Source organism: Hylobates moloch, unplaced genomic scaffold (genome assembly GCF_009828535.3).
Source record: "Hylobates moloch isolate HMO894 unplaced genomic scaffold, HMol_V3 SCAFFOLD_7, whole genome shotgun sequence".
Lineage (NCBI taxonomy): Eukaryota > Metazoa > Chordata > Mammalia > Primates > Hylobatidae > Hylobates > Hylobates moloch.
Window position 1 is genome coordinate 59,884,878 of NW_026652282.1, and position 17,973 is coordinate 59,902,850.

The 17,973-nt window shown below is 36.5% G+C and overlaps 1 protein-coding gene across 1 annotated transcript in view; it reads right to left on the bottom strand.

Annotated features, from left to right (window-relative positions):
• PHKA1 (phosphorylase kinase regulatory subunit alpha 1) overlaps positions 1-17,973 on the bottom strand; it is a 147,729-nt gene that overhangs the window by 44,473 nt on the left and 85,283 nt on the right. The window contains exons 15-20 of the mRNA XM_058441325.1: positions 17,132-17,210; positions 13,278-13,444; positions 10,895-11,071; positions 9,395-9,486; positions 8,895-9,034; positions 1,381-1,537 (exon numbers count right to left, since the gene is read on the bottom strand). Of these exons, the coding sequence (XP_058297308.1) occupies positions 1,381-1,537; positions 8,895-9,034; positions 9,395-9,486; positions 10,895-11,071; positions 13,278-13,444; positions 17,132-17,210 (812 nt within the window). The remainder of the gene's footprint in view (positions 1-1,380; positions 1,538-8,894; positions 9,035-9,394; positions 9,487-10,894; positions 11,072-13,277; positions 13,445-17,131; positions 17,211-17,973) is intronic.

Here is a 17,973-nt window from a genome sequence, read left to right on the forward strand (position 1 = left end):
GCTCTGTCACCCAGGCTGGAGTGCAGTGGCGCGATCTCGGCTCACTGCAAGCTCCGCCTCCCGGGTTTACGCCATTCTCCTGCCTCAGCTTCCGGAGTAGCTGGGACTACAGGCGCCCGCCACCACGCCCGGCTAATTTTTTGTTTTTTAATACAGACGGGGTTTCACTGTGTTAGCCAGGATGGTCTTGATCTCCTGACCTTGTGATCCACCCGCCTCAGCCTCCCAAAGTGCTGGGATTACAGGCATGAGCCACCGCGCCCAGCCGAAAGTAACTTTTTTGTGTGGTTGGTTTATGAGGTTTTTTTTTATTTATTTTTTAAAAATTTGTTTAAATTTTTATGGATAAATAAGAGTTATACATATTTATGGAGTACATGTGACATTTTCATACAAGCATACAACATGTAATGATCAAACCTGGGTAATTGAGACGTCCATCACCTCAATATTTATCATTTCTTTGTGTTGGCAAGATTCCAAATCTACTCTTCTAGTTATTTTGAGATTTACAACAAATTATTGTAAACTATAGTCACCCTATTGTGACACTAAACACTAGATCTTATTCCTTCAATCTAATTGTATTTTCGTGCCCATTAACCAAACCTTCTTTATCCCCCACTCCCGACTACCCTTCCCAGCTTCTAGTATCAATCATTCTACTCTCTACCTCTATGAGATCAACTTTTTAAGCTCGCACATACGAGTGAGAACATGTGGTATTTGTCTTTCTGTGCCTGGGTTATTTCACCTAACATAGTGCCCTCCAGTTCCATTCATGTTACTGTAAATGACAGGGTTTTACTCTTTTTAATGCAGAATAATATCCAATTGTGTATATATACCACATTTTCTTTATCTGTTCATCTTCTGATGGACATTTAGGTTTATTCCATACCTTTGCTATTGGGAATAGTACTACAATAAACATGGGAGTTGTAGATACCTCTCCCATATACTGATTTCCTTTCTTTTTGATATACACCCAGCAGTTGGACTGCTGGATCCCATAGTAGTTCTACTTTTAGTTTTTTGATGAACCTCCATACTGTTTTCCATAAGTAGCTATATTAAGTTCCATTCTCACTAATGGTGTACGGACGTTTCCCCTTCTAGGAGGTAGGAACCTAGTGTAAATTCATTCTTAAGATATAGAATTCTTAATATCATTATAAAGATGTTATGGTTTATAACATTTTATAAATCTACAATTCTTACTTGTCATTCACAAACAAAAAGAACTGAATATCAAATTTTATGTGGAAAAGACATCTCAAATGGTTAGAGGCTATGGTTATTTTAAAAAAGAATTATGGAAACCAATTTTTAAAAAGCACTCTTATTTAGATTTGGTATAAATTCAAGAATTTATAGTACCTCATCAAGTGCTTCCACTGTCTTCCTTAAGATCCCAGAAATGTATCGGATCAGGCCCCAGTGACGAATTTCTCCCACTTTGCCATACAGCTCGGTAAGAAGCTCTCTCACTGTAGCACTCCCTTCATGATACAATTCAGTGTTCCAGTCAGGTCCTCTAGAATTTTAACGACAGGACTACATCAGTTATAAGTAAAGCTTCTGGCAATCATCTTTTCTTTCAGTGTTATAATGAATATGCCTGTTTTTGATAGGTCTCCCTCACTAGGAAATCAATGTAATTTACTAAGAATCCTTATAAAACTATGATTAACAGTCAGCCCTGAAAGCCAGTACCTACACAAAAATAAGTCTTAGTTTTAGCTGTGCTTTTGACAAAATGCATTCTTTTACCCTATTCATGGGCTTCAATATAGTTGAAATTAAAGACAAAGATTTAACAAAAGAATTATTTCAAAAACCACTGTAAGGAAAGTCATATGACAAATTACCAACTAGGAAAAAATGTTTGCAATTCATAGGATAATTTCCCTTATATATAAAGAACATGTAGATTTAAAAAATCAAAAACAAATGAAAACCTGGCAAAACAAATACTGCCGGCAAAACAAATAGATGGCTTTTAAAGATAGGAAAAGGTGCTCAACCTCACTCATAGAAAAACTTTAACTTAGCACTATACCAAGATAACATTTTTAACCTATCAGATTGTCAGAAGTCCCTAAAGTTGATAACACTATTTTGGTGAGGCTTTGAGAAAACAGGCACCATCAATACGCTGCTGATCGGAATAAAAATTGGACAATTCCTCTGGAGAGCTATTTGGAAATATATATCAGTATTGAAAATATTTAAAAACAGCCTGGGAATTCCTAACATGGTTAAATGCAGAATTACCATATAAGCCAGCATTTCCACTACTAGTTATACAGCCAATAGAAATAAAAACATATGTCCACATTAACTTGTACATGAATGTTTATACCAGCATTATTCATAATAGCCAAAAAGTAGAAAGAACCCAAATGTCCATCATCTGATGAATGGATAAATAAAATATGTTATATTTATATAGGATATAATATCTGGCAATAAAAGAATGAAGTACTGATACATGTTACAACACGGATGAACCTTGAAAATATTATGTTAAATGAAAGAAGCCTGTCATAAAGGACCACATATTGCAAGACTCAATTTATATAAAATGTCTCAAGCAAACAAATCTATACAGACAGAATGTAGATTAGTGGCTGCCTAGGGCTGGGGGGATGGAGGGATTGGGGGTTGATGGATAAAGGAAGTGGGATTTCTTTTTGGGGTAATGCAAACGTTCTAAAATGAATAGTGGTGAAGAATGCACAACAATGTGAATATATTCAAAGCCATTTAATCGTACAGTTAAAAATTACCTATTTTTTGATCTATCAATTCGAGTTCTGGTTTACTTGCAGGATAAATTTCACACATGTGAAATGCTGTATGCTATGAGGCTATTTGCTATAGCATTTTTGTGATTGTGAATTCTGGCAACAATTCAAATGTTCCTCAATAAGAAACTGGTTATTCAGAAAACATGAAATAGATCCAGATTGTGGTATTATATTTTCAACAATAGCTGCAACAATTTCCTATCCAACCTACTCTTCTTACAGTGTGACTCTCGCACTCCTCCCATGAAGAGATGAGTTCTGTGTTCCCTTCCCTTGAACCCAGGCATGCTTGTGATTAAGGCAAAAGTGACTTACCTAATTTCTGAGGCTAGGCTATACAAAGTAATAGAGCTCCCAGCTGGGACATTTACTAGTAGAACCTAGTCATCATGCTGTGAAGATATGGAGAGACACCTGAGGAGGTCATCTGTGGGTGTACCAGCTGTAGGTAACCTCAGCTGAGGTTCTAGCCAACAGCCAGTATCAACCCCTAGACATATGAGTGGGCAAGCATTGTGAAGATTCCAGCCCCAGACATGGTTGACCAAAACTAAATGAGAGACCTCAGGTGAGAACTGCCTGGCTGAACACAGGCGAGTCCCAGAACTGTGAAAGATAATTTAAAAAATTTAAAACTTTTTGTTATTTTAAGCTACTGAGTTTCAGAGTGATTTGTTATGAAGCAATAGATAATTGGAATATATATGTAGTTATCATCAAGATATATAGTTTTAGTGAAAGAAAGCAAGGTAGAGCTGTGTGTATACTATGCTACCTTTTGGATAAATAGGGGTAAAATTATCCACATATATGTCTGTGTTTACCTACATATCCATAAATGTCCATGGGAGGATACACACACACACACACACACACACACACACACACACACACAACACTGACTGCCCATGAGAAGGGGAACTGGGTATCTGGGGGAACAGAGATGGGAGAAAGACATTTTCACTGTATATCCTGTTGTACTTAAAAATTTTTGAACCATGGGAATACATCTATTCAATGTATTAAATTTAAAAACATGAAATAAAATGTGCTATAGGAAGAGTTATTAATGGATGGAAAAAATCAGCGAGCAAAAGTTTGAAGAGTAACCGTATATTTACGTAGTCTCAAAGTACATATCTACAAGATACTTTTTTAATTACAAAAGATGACATAATAACTTTACAGTGTAGGTACATGGAAGAATCTACCTTAACCAAATGATCAAACCAAGTGATCAAAGTTTACGGTATCAGCAATGGGACTAATCAACACTATGATATGACACATGGAAAAGAACTTGGCATTACCTTAGTAATGTATAATCTGAATTTAATCATGAGGAAATATCACATAAACTGAAATTGAGGGATATTCTGCAAAATAACTGGTTTGTATTCCTCACAAATGTTAACAACATGAAAAATGAAGACTCAGGAACTGTTCCAGATAAATGGAGACTCAAGACACCTGAGAACTCAATAAAATTCATGATTTTAGATGTTCTTTTCTATAAAGACACTATTGGGCTATATGACAAATCTTAATAGTATCTGTAGATAGTTAATAGTATTGGTTTAATGTTAAACAATTCCCTGACTCTGGCAATTATACTGTGCTTATGTAGGAGAGTTCGTAATTTTTCGGAAATAAACACTAAATTATTTAGGGTTAGATGGGGATCATGTCTGCCACTTACTCTCAAATGGTTCAGAAAAAAATAATATGTGTGTGTGATTGAGTATAGATGATGATATCAACGTGAAAGAGAGAGAGAGAGAGATTAAAAGCTCAGTGGAAACAACTGATGGATCTGAATGTGGGCTATCCAGAATTTTTATTGTACTATCCTCACAACTTTTCTCTAAGTCTGACATTGTCAAATTTTAAAGATATGAAAAAAGTGCTGTGAGATCTCAGAATCAGTGGAAGATTATTTTTACTATTAGAGATTGGAGAAAATTTCATGTGGGTGACAGATGACCTAGGCCTTGACAGAGAGAAATGCAAGAAGTAGAAATGGAGTGTGGTAAAGGAGAGTATTCTAGGCAGAGGAAAAAATAAGAATCAAGGTATGAAGGTAGACATGTAGAGGCTGTGCTTTGGGTATGATAAATAGACTGTTTTGGTGACAGCATTCACATTGTAAGTGAAGAGCAATGGTAAATAAAAGTTGAAAGTCAAATCATAGAGGATTTAGATTTGGCCAATGATTCCCTATGGTAGCGTTGATGCTGTAGCGAGAGGCAGGGGATGAGGAGGAATTGAAGACAATGACACAATTTCAAGTCTGGGTTACTTGAAGGAATGATGATACCAAGAATAGAGTCAGGAAAGACAATAGCAGTAGGTTTGTGGTAAAGACAGTGAATTTGACTTTCGACATGTTCAATAGGAAGATATATATTTGAAAATAAATTCTACTCCAAATAAGACTATGTCACAACCTATTATAATAAAAATGTCAAAGATCAAAGACAGAGAGAATTCTGAAAGCAATGAGAAAAAAGAAGCAAATAACATATAAGGGAATCTTAATAAGCCTAACAGCAGACTTCTCAGCAGAAACCTTATAGGCCAGGAGATAGTGAGATGAGGTATTCAACGTGCTGAAGGGAAAAAACTGCCAGCCAAGAATACTTCAGAAATGAAGAAGATATAGACTTCTCCAGACAAACAAAAGCTGAGGAAATATATAACCATCAGACCTGTTTTACAAGAAATGCTAAAGGGAGTTCTTCAAGATGAAAGAAAAAGACATTAATGAATAATATGAAAACATCTGAAAATACATGTCACTGAGTACACAGTCATATGAATACTCTATTAATCTAACGATGGTGTGTAAATTACTTACATCTTTAGTATGAAGGTTAAAAGACAAAACCATTAAAAATAGTAACTACAATAATTTGTTAAGGGATATGCAATATAAAAATTTTAAATTGTGACATCAAAAACTCAAAATGTTGGGAGGTGGAGTTAAAGAGTTTTCTTCTTCTCTTTTATTGTAATCATAGTTAAATTGTTAAGATTTTTTGTAAGCCTCATGGTAACCACAATGCAAAAACATATAATAGATATGCTAAAAATAAAAAAGCAAAAAATCAAAACATATTATGAAGGAAAATCGCTTAGCCATAAAGACAGATAGTAAGAGAGAAATAAAAAAGGAAGGAAGGAAAGGAGCAGGGAAGGAAGGAAGGATTGATTCTACAAAACAACTGGAAAACAATTAATTAAATGGCAGTAGTAAGCCGTTACCTACCAATAATTACCTTTAATGTGAGTTGATTAAATTATCCCATTAAAAAGCAGAGTAGCTTAATGAATAAAAAAAGCCAAGAGCCAACTATATGCTGCTTAAAAGAGATTCACTCCACCTGTGAGGACATACATGGACTAAAAGTGAGTGGATGGAAAAAAGATATTCCATGCAAATGGAAACCAAAAGACAACAGATGTAACTCTACTTGGATAAAACAGACTTTCAGGGCCAGGTGCTGTGGCTCACACCTGGAACTCCCAGCACTCTGGGAGGCTGAGGCAGGAGGATGGCTTGAGCCCAATAGTTTGAGACCAGCCTGGGCAACATGGCCAGACTCCAGCTCTGCAAAAAAAAATTAAAAATTAGCTGGGCATGGTGGCACGCACCTGTGGTCCCAGCTACTCAGGAAACTGAAGTGGGAGGATCGCTTGAGCCCAGGAGTTTGAGACTACAGTGAGCCATGTTCATGGCACTACACTCCAGCCTGGCTGACAGGGCAAGACTGTCTTAAAAAAATAGATTTTAAGTAAAACACTAAAAAGTGATATAGAAGGTCACTATATAATGATAAGGGGGATCAGTTAAGCAAGAGGATTCAACTATTGTAAATGTATATGCACCCAACATTGGAGCACCTAAGCATATAAAGCAAATATTAACGTACCTAAAGGGAGAGATAGACTACAACACAATAATAGTACGGGCCTTCAACAGCCCATTTTCAGTAATGGACAGATCACATAGACAGAAAATCAACAAACAAACATTGGATTTAAACTGCACACTAGACCAAATGGACCTAATTGATATTTACAAAACATTCCATCCAAAAGCTACAGAATACACATTATTCTCAGCTTTACATGGAACATTCTGTGGGGAAGATTATATACTAGGCTACAAACGAGTATTAATGAATTGAAGAAGATCAAAATCATATCAGGTATCTTTTCTGATCACAATGATATAAAACTAGAAATCAATAACAGGAGAAACCACAGAAACTTTACAAATACAAGGAAATTAAACATGCTCCTAAACAACCAAGGGGTCACTGAACAAATTAAGAAGGAAATTACAAAAATTTCTTTTGGCAAATGAAAAGGAAATGCAACATACCAAAAGATATGGGATACAGAAAATGCTATTCTAAGAGAGATGTTTATAGCAATGAACGCATATATCAAAAAGTATAAAGGTCTCAAATAAACAACATAATGTTACACCTAAAGGAACTAGAAAAACAAGAACAAACTAAACCCAAAATTAGTAAAAGGAAAGAAACAATAAACATCAGAGTGGAAATAAATAAAATAGAGACTAAAAAAGCAATACAAATGATTAACAAAATGAGAAGTTGGTTTTTTGAAAAGATAAACAAAATCAACTAAGCTTTGGCTACACAAAGAAAAAAAGAAAGAATACCCAAATAAATAAAATGAGAGATGAAAAGGAGATATGTAGCCTGGGTAACATAGTAAGACCTCGTTTCTATAAATAATTAAAAAAACATTTAGCTGGACATGGTGGCACGCACCTGTGGTACCAGCTACTCAGGAGGCTGAGGTGGGAGGATCACTTGAGACTGGGCAGTGAAGGCTGCAGTGAGCCATGATCGTGCCACTGCACTCCAGCCTGGGCAACAGAGCGAGACCTCACCTCAAAATTAAAAAAAGAAGATGAGATATAACTGATACCACAGAAATAAAAAGAATTGTTAGAAACTGTTATGAACAATTATATGCCAACAAGTAGGAAAACCTAGAAGAAACGGATAAATTTGTGAACGCATACAATCTACCAAGATTGAAGTATGAAGAAATAGAAAATCTGAATAGATCAATAACAAAGGAGATTGAATCAGTAATAAAAAGTCTCCCATCAAAGGAAGCCCAGGACCAGATGGTTTCACTGCTGAATTGTACCAAATATTTAGAGAACTAATACTAATTCTTTTCAAACTATTCCAAAAAAATTCTTCCAAACTCATTTTATGAGGCCTGCATTGCCCTGATACCAAAACCAAAGAAGAACACAACAAAAGAAGAAAACTAGAAGCCAGTGAGAATGCTCATCCTATAATGATTATAAAACCCCCAATTTAGTCTCCTTTCCCTGGGCTCTCAAGCCTTTTTGGGAGCAAGCTGGGAACCTTCTTTGCTCTTCCTAGAAAGCCTCATTATATGAGTAATAAATATTCCACACCTTCTTGGTATGTGTATGTCACCATGTATCTCAACATCCAAACCAAATTTAGGGGAAGAAAAGTCCATCCTGCCTCTTCATGGTGACTACAACATGGAAAAGGAGGCAGAACAGATTATTTTTGTGTTGGCTTGTGGAGTTTAGGAGAGAGGAGTTCAATTTGGACATATTGAGTTTGTACTAATACAAAGTACCTAGCAGGATGCCTGACACATAGCAAACAAAAATGTTAGTTTCTTTTTCCTATAAACCTCTATATTCTTACTTATCTTGAGTTAAAAACTTATCTGTACATTTGACCAAATAATGGAGGCTTAAAAATAACCTAATGACAGTAATACTTATCAGTTATCGATCACCCACCATGTGCCAGGCATTGTATTAGAGACTTCGTGGATATTACATCTTAATCTTTACAGTACCTCTGAGGTATATATAATCCAAATTCTATAAATGAGGACAACTGAGGGTGTGAAGTCACATGATGGGTAGATTGTTAAACTATATTCAAATCCAGATCAGCGAAACTCCAAAAGCTGTGCTCTATTTATTATGCTATAATTCCTGATTATGAACATTAAACTAGATTGATAATATCCACCACTTACTTCATAGTATACAGCATATAGAGGATATCAGCTTGTTCCTGTAAGCTTGAGGTCTCCTTCAACTGTAAAACCAGTGCTTTAAAGTCCACCTCCCCAGACTGGTCTCTAGGAAGATGTATTTCTACACGAACAGAGGGAACCTTTAGTTTGAGAAATGACGAAAAGAAATTAAGTTCACAAGTGCTCAACTTAAATAATGTCCTAGAATGAGTCATCTTTTCACCTCTAAACCTTTTCCAAGGAATTCTTTAAATATTAAAGAAGGGCAAAGCAAAAGCAATGAAACCTTCCAGATGTATAATACAGCAATCTAGTTTTCCCAAAGTTTGACGAAACTTGCCCAATGTAAAAGTGAACTGAAAAGAACATGTATCTTCACCAGGATAGCATTTTGCGTACCACTAGTTACTAACAAGAACCATAATGACTAGTCCTATTATTTCCCATAAAGATGGCAGTTTTTCAAAAAGCCGATAAAAATATCTCCTGCGCAAATTTACCTGGTTCTCCTGTCGGGAATGAGGTGAATCAAGTAAGTTGAATGAAGGCCGGGAAGCCTGAAATAACTTCGTAGGAAGATACATGTGAACATCTGCAAAAATATGACATTTATGGGAAATATTAGGTAATTAGGAGACTAATAGAAATGCACAGTTGACTTCAACAATTAAGTCACATGTGAGTCAGTTCTTTATAGAACAAGAATGACAAATTTCTCCTTTCTTGGTAATATCAAAATAAATATGAATATAAGATAATTTAAATAATGTGCAATTAATAAGTATATTTTGAATTGAATTTCTAGAATTATAGCACTAGCTGGACATGTAAGATATTAAATTTACTAATGTAATTAATCCACAATGGTGCGTTCACTGATACTTTGATGGAATACGACATATAATAGAAAGAACTCAGTTGCATTTTATATTTTCCGAACTTTTCTAGGTGAATATCTGGCCGCTAGTGGTTAAATTTCCCTAAGAATAAGTGAATGGATGATCCTATCTAGGGAATAAAAAAAATGTAGTTGCTGACTTTGAGATATTCCTAAGATTTTTTACTTACCGTTCATTGTTGAAATACTTACCATCACGTCTAAGGAAAGATTTGTAATTTTCACCACTTTACAGATACAGAAAGAGAGATACAGAGCTCAAATAACTGTTCAAGCAAGTAAGTAGCAGAGCTGGGAATTAAGCTCAAGTTTTCTGGTTCACAATTGAGAAGTGTAACAATAAATTTCATCTCTTCATATAAGCCCTTTCTCAAGGAAGCATACTCAAAGGGTATGCTGAGCTTTTCCCTATCATAAATGTTAAATGATTCCCAATGTTCATGTTTAATATATTTGGTTAGTAATGGTCAATAAAGTTTTATACAGCAAGAGCATGCATCTCAGTCATTCTCATCATCTGTAAAATGTTAACATTCAGGTCTTCTAGGTGTGGCCAAAGAGCCCCTCTCTCCTTTCATATCCAGCTACTATAAAGACACTGAACACTCTTAGGAACTATGACTACTCCTGGCAACGTGTGGCAGAAGACACCCTCCACTGCGAATACAACTGAAGGAGGGTAGTGGCCATGGGGAGGAGAATGGCAAAGTTGTAAAGAATGAGTATTATATTTGACAAAACAGCTCTACATTGCGGAAACAACAAAATTCCATAGAAGTAATTTTCCCAAAGGAAAAGCCCTTTCTACCATTTCAAACTTTAATGTTACAGTTGAATATGCTCCATGTCTCTTGTTCTGCCTCTTTTTACCATGTTACCAGTTAAACCAGACTACATAGCACTACCTGCAGCATAAGTATACACAATTCACTAATTTTACAAATATTTGAGTGTCTAATGTGTTCTAGGTGCTGTCTGAGATGCTGGGGATAAAGCAGTGAACAAAACTAAAGTTCCTGCTTACATTGTAATCAATGCCCGCCCCCATCCTGGGCTTCACATCATCCTGTGCCTGACTCTGGTGAGTCACGGCATTACTCACTCTGTACATGCAGTTCCTTGGCCTTGGTCACCAAGGACATTAAGTCGCAGGTTGTTTGCACAGCAGCTCGAAACCGATCTAGCCCTCCCTTCTGTGAGGTAGGGGCTAGTTTAGGATAGGGAGCAGTGTGTGCCAAAAGGCGATCTAAATAACGGGCAACTTCATCACCACAGCGAGCTGCAAGGTTAGTGGGGGGAGGGGGAAGAGAAAAGAATGAAAATATTTTAGTTACTTTACAATCTACCCCAGCAAAGAGAATTATTGGCTCCTGTGCTCACAACACAGCACCAGAAGTAGGTTGTTTTTAGCTCATGGAGGGAAAGCTTGTGATCACGACATAACCTCATCACTTTAAGATCCAGCGACCATGGCCATTTACCAGGATCCACCTCTTCTTCAGCTTGCTGAGACAAGGTCAGGGTTCTTGAAAGCAGTATGAGCTTGTTTTATATTGGAGCAAGCATTTAGCAATCTGTGTATTTGTGTGTGTGCATGTGATGGTAATGGTGGCAGGGATGGAGGAGGAACAGAACAGGGAGCTTTAGGTCGCACTAATGTGAGGGGACTTTGGTGAGGAAGGGCCAGGAAAGGGCAAAAATCTTCTTAGTCACCTCATTTGTTTATTCACCAAATATTTGTTGGCTGCTATGTACCAGGCAGTGTACTAGGTGCTGACATTTCAGTGGTGAAGAGGATGGATATGGTCCCTATCTTCTCGGGCTCCCCTTCTCCGATATACCTTCTATAACATTATCTCTGAGTATGGGTAATGGAAAGAAAAACATACATGTATCCTGTGGAAGCTTAATATTTCAGACTTTACACGAATATTCACAAGGTTTATAGTTAGAAAAGCACACTATTCAGATCGATACCAAGTCTGCTATATCAGTCATGAGTCATCTGGTTTTTGATGATATTTACTGATATCTCCAGATGTCTTTCTGTGCTCTGATGTGACTAATGCAAACTAGTAGAGCTGTAAGAATGAAGCTCATATTCAGTGACATCCTAATGACAAAGATTGTAACCTTGAATACAATCTAGAAACTTGAGTGGAGGATTATGAAGAATATGGAGAGAAGCTCTTTACCCACAGAAGGGCTGGCAAGCAATGAATACATTCATTTTGAGACCACTGATGAGTAAACCCGGAACTAGGAAAGTGATTCAGAATGCCATAACGTCATATTCAGTAATACATATCATTAGAAATATATATTGTAGTAATCCAATGGAATGAGTACTACAGATAAAAATCACAACTATCCATAGAATAGCAAACAATCTCAATATATGATCTTTTCATTTAATTTTCAAAGTATTTTATGCTAAGACATCATGACTTTGGTTATTACTGATAACAGTAAATAGCCTTGTATTTAATGTACTTTTCCAACAAAGAAATTCAACTGTTTTAGATCTTACAAAAACAAATACAGAATGAATGAAGTGGTGCTTAGTGAGTAAATGTTGGGCCCAAAAAAGAAAATAGTCCTTCTGACTGCTAATGTGTTGTCCTATTGTATGAGATTGTGCTGGCTGACCTCACTGAGGGCAGCAAATTTATTTTTTTCTTTTCTCCAACATACCACTCTTAAGATAAATAAATTGGCTGCCTTAAGATACAGGCTAACAGTCAAATACTCAGACAATGAAAACAGGCAAATCATGTTTTAGAGGGCTAGACAAATAATTCTTTCTTATTGGCCCTTCTTTGTATGAGATTCAAGCAACATAATGCCTGCTCTGCCTAAGTCAGTATTTTAACACTGTAGGGTAGTGTTGCTCAGTCACTTTCAATTCATGCCCCTGCAATGCTTTCTCACTATATCACCTGTGTATTCCTAGAAGCCAATTAGAGTTTGACTTAGTTGTATTTGCCTAGTTTGTACTATGAGAATAACAGACATACTGAATAGGCTTTTTCAAAATACACAGACCTCCCCAGAGATTCTGATATGCTCCTCTAATATTATATGAAAAGGACTCTAATTAAATTTCATATTTTTATACTTTTTAATGTCAAAAAGCAGTACTGTATATGTATTATTTTCCTACTTCAGACTTGATTAATCATCTCTCACTCACCACTGCTTCTTCCCATGTCAAAATCACCAGCCACTTCAAATGCCTGAGAGAGGAATCTTCCCCAATCTTAGTAAGGGACAGTCCAACTCCATACTCCACAATTACCACAGGAATATTAGACCAGAAACCAAAGGTAAGTAGAGGGAGGAAAAGTAAAGCCAAACAAAAGTAGAGATCTAGAGTGAGGATAGAACACTGTGAGACTGCTGGCAGCATAAATTATTAAGGATGGTGCTAAACAATATTTTGTAGTTTTGTTCAGCCAGGCCAGTGCTTTATGAAGCCTCCTTACCATGACTGGTTGAATCATAATCATTCATCCAGTTGCCAGATTCCAGGTAATCATAGTTGTCATCGTAATCTTCACTGTACAGCTTACCCTCAGGTCCAGGGTCCATGAAGCTCAGGTGTGTGCAACAAGATGTTGTCAAAAACTCTGACAATTTACCTGTTTGAACCCTAAAAATTAGAGGAGGATAGAAAACAGAAAATCAGGGGTGATCCTTTTTAAACAACACAATCTTAGTGATAGAAGAACACCTAATATGTTTTGTTGGGGGATTACTAATGTGCATACCTTAATATAAATTTTGTAAAAATAAAATTTTACAGCACCCCTAGGCATGGTGTACATCTCAAATGGTTAGGAGACTATATTAATAAAGGTTACAATTATGGATTAACAATCCACCAGCAGACCAGTTTTGCTCTCTTCTACTGCCATATATTACGTTGCTAACTATGCCAAACATCTGGTAAAAATTTGCATTGTCTACTGGAGAAGCCTGGAGAGAATGAAGATAAATCATCACAAACCCATCACTTCATTAAAAAAATACCCAAAGGCCATTTGAACATAAACGATGGTACTTGACAATTCTGTAAATTATAGTAGACTGTAAGCCATATCGTCTCCTACTTATGAAGACAATTACAAAACCCAGAAGCAAAGTCAGCATTACCAAATTTCTAAAGAGGCCAACTTGAAGGGGCTATCAATGGCCACACCTTGGATAATTAAAATATTGAAATAATGACATAAATGGATCATGGCATATTGAATAAAATAATAATCCATGAATCTGTGCTGATACTAAACTACAAAATAAAAGGGGGGAAGGGAAAGCTCTTTTTTTAACATAAGAATTTCAATCAATAAATGTACCCAGAATGATAGAAACACCATTTAATAACTCCATTAGTAATAAGTGAATTCATGCAAGGATCAACGGAAGCTAATACAATTTGATCAAAGACTGTTGGAGAAAGGATATGCAGAAACCTGGCAGATACCAGGTTGAACACTTTAACCAAGTGATCAAGGTTATCATCACCCAATAATGTTACGAACAAATCTCATGTGCCTCTGATATGATGCACTGAAAGAGACTGTAGTAAATTCTTATAATTGTATGTTTCCCTGGCATCTATTTTGAATATAAGCTTAACTTTCTCATACCAGAAGCAGAGTGCAGGAATCTTTGACAGTTTCCAGTTCTATACCTCCCTCAGTTCCTCACTGTGGTCAGTCCACATATCTGCCTTATACAACTTCCTCCTGGGAACCACCTCCCTAAGGGACAGCTAAATATGATCTATTTGACTAGCCTCAGTGATCCTCACATCCTACATGAACTATGCCAATATGCCACAGTGACCACCTCTCAGTCACAGTGTGACCTCCAGGAAGTCATGCCTACTTGCTTTAAACCCACCAATTAAAACTCCCCAAGGAATATCTGTTTGGATAATGCCCTGGACCTCAGTAAAGGAATTGGCCCATGGGTCTCTCTCTTTCTCTCTCCACATGCTCCCTGACCTCAGTGTGTGTGGCCTCCAGGTATTCTGTGTACCCCACCTGCAGGACCTGTAGGTAATAAAATCTTTATTTCCATCTTGTGCCTCTCCTAACCATTGAAGGGGTGCTCTCCATCTTAAAGATCCTAACTTAAAACAAGGACCCAACATCACACAGGTAGTATTACTGCCAAAAACATATAGCCTGAATCTAATAATGAGAAACAACCAGCCAAATCCAAATTGTGAGATGTTCTGCAAAATAACTGACCTGCATTCTTCAAAAATGTAATGAAAACTGTCATGAAAGATTGACAAAAGGCTGGAGAACTCTTCTCGATTAAAAGATACCAAAGAGATATAACAACTAAGTGCTAACATGTGATCTTTGATTGGATCTTGGATTGGTGGGAAAACAGCTATGATAAAACATTATTGGGATAATTGGGTAACTGTTTTTATTTTTCCTTCTGCTTTATTTCCAACTTTTATTTTAGGCTCAGGGGTACATGTGCAGTTTTGTTACATGGGTAAATTGCATGTCACAGGGGTTTGGTGTACAAATTACTTTGTCACCCATAGTAAGCATAGTATCCAACAGGTAGTTTTGCAATCCTCACCTACCTCTCGCCCTCCACCCTCAAGAAGGTCCTGGTGTCTATTGTTTCCTTCTTTGTGTCCATGTCTACTCAATGTTTAGTTCCCACTTATAAGTGAGAACATGTGGTATGTGGTATTTGGTTTTCTGTTCCTGCGTTAATTTGCTTAGGATAATGGCCTCTATATGCATTCATGTTGCTGCAAAGGACATGATTTTGTTCTTTTTTATGGTGTTGTAGTATTCCATGGTGCGTTATGTACCACATTTCCTTCAACAAGTCCACCATAGATGGGTATCTAGGTTGATGCCCATCTTTGTCTTTGCTATCGTGTCTAGTGCTGTGATGAACATATGCATGTAAGTGTCTCTATGGTATAATAATTTATATTCTTTTGGATATATATCCAGTAATGGGACTGCAGGGTAGAATGGTAGTTCTATTTTAAGTTGTTTGAGAAATCTAAAAACTGCTTTCCACAGTCTCCCAGGCTGGAGTGCAGTGGCGCAATCCTGGCTCACTGCAACTTCCGTCTCCCAGGTTCAAGAGATTCTCATGTCTCAGCCTCCCGAATAGCTAGGATTACAGGTATGCACCAACACACCTGGCTAATTTTTGTATTTTTTGTAGAGAGAGGTTTTTGCCATGTTGGCCAGGCTGGTCTTGAACTCCTGGCTTCAAGTGATCTGCCCCCCTTGGCCTCCCAAACTAAGTGTGATGATTATATTATAGTTATATGTAAGAATGCACTTGTTCTTAGACAAAACAAAGAAAACTTAAGTATTTAGGGTTGAAGAGTTATGATGTCTATGGCTAATTATTTTAGCAAAAAAGCATGTGTGTATATATATGTATATATATTATAAAACACATAGTATATGTAGTATGTACATATGTGTGTATATGCATATGTATGTGTATGGGACTACGTAGGGAGGAAGAGAGAAAGGAAGGGGGGAAAGGCAGGAAGGGAGGGACGGGAAGAAATAGAGAATGTACAGTGGGACAAAATGTTAATAACAGTTGAATCTTGAGAAAGGGTATATGGGTGTTCAGTAGTATTCTTGCAAATTTCTGTAAGCTGGAAATTTTTCAAAATAAAAACTTAGGGGGAAAAAGAAAAGAAAAGCAGCTAGAATCAAATAATCCAGTAGGCATTAAAAAAACAAAACAAAACAGGTTTTCTGATCCTTTGAGATCTAGGCAAAGAATAGGGTAGGAAAAACTTCCAACCTTCCTCTACAACATTAAATTCCTTGATTCAATCTATCAAACATTAGCTCCTCTAAGTAGGATGGGATTATGTTATTGAAGATACAGTTAGCCCCCGCTTACTCCTGCAGGATATGTTCCAAGACCCCCTTGTGGATTCCTGAAACTGCAGATAGTACTGAACCTTATATATATATATATACTGTGTTTTTTCTTATACATACATACCTATGATACAGTTTAATTTATAAATTAAACATAGTAAGAGCTTAAAATAATGAAATAGAACAATTATAACAATATACTATAATAAAAGTTATGTGAACGTAGTCTGTCTCTCTGTCTCAAAATACCTTACTGTACTGTACTCACCTATTTGCAGACTATAGGTTGACCATGGGTAACTGAAATATTGGAAAGTGAAACTGTAGATAAGGGGGGACTATCATACACAGAAAGGCATCACAGGTATGCCACTACTATATCCAGCCCCCTAATTTCATTTCATTTCACTAAAGAGTGTATAGAGGTCACTTACCTTGCCCCACCAAAATAGCCATCTTGCATTTTTCGGAGTGCTGCCAGGATACTTGAATTCAAGCTTGTTCCATCTTCATCTTGAAATGAACAGAATTTTAAAACAATCTTTGTGGTTTTAACTCTGAAGTAGGGGGAAATCTTGTAATTATTTCAAATCAACATTCTGGTGGCTACAGTACAAATGAGACACTCCTCATTGACCACCCTGATTTTAACAATTCATCTGAGAGCCAACAACACTTAAGAATGGGCAAATAGTAAGGGATGATGACTGACAGATTTCCTCAAAGGCATTATCTTATTTGTCAGAAGTACTTAGCACAGTGCCTGATGGCAGAACACTGAATGACTACTGAATGCTGATAATAATACCAGTAGCCACTACTTGTTGAATGTTATGTGCCAAGCACTGTGCTAAACATTTTATACACATTATCTCATATAAAGAACCTTGGCACATATGTCTGTGTATAGGCATAAAAAATATCTAGAAAGCTAACAATTATCTGATTTTATGTGGAAGGAATCATACTACACATACTCTTTCATGATCTGCTTTCTAACTTAACCTTTGTAATAGCTAAAAATAATTCCTAGTAAATTTAGACTGTTTTATATTATAATCAACACTGTAATGAAGACCATTGTACCTACATCTTGATGCACTTATTCTATTATATCCTTTGGTTAAATTCTTACAAGTAGAACTATTAGGACAAATGAAAAACTTACTAAGTAAATTTACAGAGACTGCCAAATTACCCACTATAAGAGTTGTGCCAATTTTATTTCCACCAACAGTATAGAAAGTGACTTTTTCTTACACTTTTTTTTTTTTTT